The sequence below is a fragment of the Pteropus vampyrus genome, unplaced genomic scaffold (assembly GCF_000151845.1).
Source record: "Pteropus vampyrus isolate Shadow unplaced genomic scaffold, Pvam_2.0 Scaffold48, whole genome shotgun sequence".
NCBI classification, from domain to species: Eukaryota; Metazoa; Chordata; class Mammalia; order Chiroptera; family Pteropodidae; genus Pteropus; species Pteropus vampyrus.
This window is the reverse complement of record NW_011888829.1, coordinates 2,270,403-2,273,573: the sequence shown is the minus strand read 5'-3', so window position 1 is coordinate 2,273,573 and position 3,171 is coordinate 2,270,403. Positions and strand designations below refer to the sequence as shown.

Sequence of the window (3,171 nt, the reverse complement as noted above, 5' to 3'; positions counted from 1 at the left end):
CCCGGGCCGCGTCCTCTCCCAGGACCCGCCTCCCAGGAGGGGGCGCCGAGGGACGCGGGAGGCCTGGGCCCCGCCGCCTGGTGGCCTCGCGGGTTCCACCCCCGTGGGCGCCTGGACGCAGGGAGCGAGGTCCGTCAGGAGGGGTCAGAGCGGGAAACCCGGCCAGCCCGAGCGCCGCGGGCCTCTAGCTCCTCCTCTCGCGCCCGCCTTCGCTCAGCTCGATTGTGCGCGGGCAGCAGGTGTGAGCGGGGCGCCTGCGTTTGCAGGACAGACAGCCTTCGGGGCGGCAGAGGGCACAAAGCAGAGGAAAGGCTCCCCAAGGGCCCCACAGGCAGTAGAGGGAGCGAGGAAAGCGCGCACGCGGCTCGACCCCTTTCCTGCCTCCAGTCCCGGTGATTGGGAAACCAACGACCAGACACGCTCCGGGTGTCTCACGCACACCCCGCACGTAGTAGGCCTACAGAGGACGCCTGTTGAACCAAATTGAAGCAGAGCTAAAGAGAACCGCGTTCGTCTAGGCCCTGTTAGGGAAAGTGTCGCTTTGGGATGGTGGAGAGAACGTCAGAGGGTTGGCGTTTGGTGGTTAGACTTCCCCCGCGAAATGAGGAAAGCGAAGAAGGGAGTTAACATTTGTCAAGGACCGGCTACGTACCAGACAGAAAACTCTGAAGACGCTGGCGGCTTAAAAGTCTTGGAAGATGGAATTGCCCATTTCGAATCTTTGCATCCTGTTGGAGCGCTTGCACCAGGCAGGTGTGACCTGGGAACACTACCTTATTGCCCGGGACGCTATCTATGATGGACAGTGAAGATTGTGAACCATCAACACTGACAAAAGCACCTGGTCGTGCTCCCTTCTGGTTCTCCTACTGGGCCCAGCCTTGCATCTTCAACGCATCCAGGCGTCTAGCCTGGTGGTGAGATAGGAAAGTCAGTGATAGCCCCTTCTCAGAATAAGGCCTACCTGTTGGTTTTAAGGAAGATAATTGAGAATAAAGGTTAAAGATAGCCTTTGTCGATGCTTTTAATTTGTACTTTATCATGCCTCCCCATCAGAACGGCCCCTGTTCTTAGCAATTGATCTCCCCCATCCTCCTCCACGCCATAAAAGAAAGGCTTTGCAGACCTTGCCTCCAGCTCATAAACTCCAGATGAGTACTGATGTGCAGATGCTGAGGCTGTCCCAGAATGTCCGGTCCCTGGATAGGATGGCTCTAGATCAGGGACCTCTTATTCACACTTTTCTTCATTCTCTGAACTCATTGTGTAAAAATTTCATTTGACCACAAACTGCTGCCTTGGAGTGATTCTTAAATTGTCTTGTCCTGTTATGTTATTTTTTATGAATTTATGCTTTACCTCTCCAAATAAATTAACGTGAAGTTTGTCATCCTGCTTAGGATTTCCCATAGCACCAGTAAACCCTCATTATACATTTGGTGATTTGAACCACAGCATCCACTTGCCCAGTGAAGATCTTCAACCTTTCAGATTTGGCCCCACCCTTCAGTAAGCTCCCACCTACATGAGAATCCAGCGTGTCAGAGAAAGGAGGCTCCCTCTCAATTCAAGAAAAATTAAATGTTTGCCCAGCCAGTAAGAAGGGATTGGTATCAGTCAGAAATTAAAATCGCAACTTCGAGATAACAGAAATGACTCGAGATCACCAACTTTCTAAGGAAAGTAAGATCCACAGAGTCCCATCATCCCTGAGCTCTGAAGGCATAAACTAAGTATTACTTCTGTTAGGATTTCGAGCATTCTGCCTCAGTGTCTAGGAAAATGTCTCCCAGGGCTCTGACAGTCCGGCTGGTAAGTCGTGTGACTTGGAGTCCAAGACAGACTGAGTGGTACAAGGTAAGGGCGTGTGCACGTGTGTGCGCTGCGTGTGCATGTGCATGCCCCCACATGTATAAGCGCACACACCTACACACATTCATCTGATATGAGAAGGGATTAAGACAAGACCTTAGGGCATTCATATTAGCAAACACTTCCAAGCACCTGCTATGACCTGTTAGTTGGACGATGGGGGATGTAGAAGAAGACATAAAGGAAGCAATTTCAGAGATTATCTCATCTAGTTCTCATTTTATAGATGAAGAAACAAGCCAAAAATGTTAGTTCATTTACCTCAGGCTCAACCTCCATCTCTTGTTTTCCGGTTAAACCAAACAACTCCTAGGAGATAGAGGAGAATTAGCCTGGGTCTCTAAAAGGTATACAGTCTGGTTTAAGGAGGAGAGATAGGTCAGTCCCCCCTCAGCTTTCGAGGGCCCCACTCTGGGCTTCTTCCAACTGCACCTCTCTCCAAAAGACAAGGAATCTTAGGGGCCAAAAGAATACCCTACCAGGAGCTCACTTCCCCTATGCTTGGGGACCCAGGACCCCAGAAGTCCCTGCCCACTCAGCCCCAAGCTCATTTCCAGTGCCTGGGTGGCCTCTCTCTCTCAAAGGGTGGACCAACAGCTGGTGAGTCAGGTCCCAAGGTATGGCGAAGGAGTGTTTGTCTGCAGAGGATCGGTGAACTTGGACATGCAGGTGAGGGATGGGGGTGGGATCAGCACACGAAGCCTATAGGAGTGAAGCAAAGAACGAGGTGTGAGAGGAGAATATGAAACAGGGCCCATATTCATGTGGCAACTCAGCTGCCACATTCCTGCTCACGACTCCAAGGAGTCAAAATTCTGCTTTTGAACCTGGCCTACCAGGTTCTTATGAAGGTATATTTGCCACGGGAGGAGAACAGGCATACGTTATTTAATAGTATGCTTGCTTAGCATGGACCTTTCTGATGTTTTGATGTATGGTGTGTGAGCCTCAATTTGTACTTCTGACCGGGGCCCCTCAATTCTTAGGGGTGGGCCTGGATAGGAATGGGAGGGAAGACTGACAAACTGGATAGTTAGAGGCCAGATGGAAGGTAATAGGGAGCAAGAACGAGAGCCCTGAGCTAAGGAACAGAACAGCTGAGTTCTGAGCTCTGCTCTGTCACATAAAAGCTTGTCATCTTGGACACAAAGCTTATCTTTATCTCCAACCTCAATCTTTCTTATCTGATGATGGGCTTGATTATGCCTACCTTGCCTAGCTGGGGGTCAATTTGAGGATTACACAAAATAAGGTAAATAAATGTCCATAAAGTTCATTTCTTAACTTCAAGAAATACTT

At 50.2% G+C, this 3,171-nt stretch overlaps 1 protein-coding gene across 1 annotated transcript in view; it reads right to left on the bottom strand.

Annotated features, from left to right (window-relative positions):
* KIAA1549 (KIAA1549 ortholog) overlaps positions 1–3,171 on the bottom strand; it is a 129,542-nt gene that overhangs the window by 112,540 nt on the left and 13,831 nt on the right. Inside the window, exon 4 of the mRNA XM_011359561.2 lies at positions 653–793. Coding sequence (XP_011357863.2) covers positions 653–793 — 141 coding nt within the window. The remainder of the gene's footprint in view (positions 1–652; positions 794–3,171) is intronic.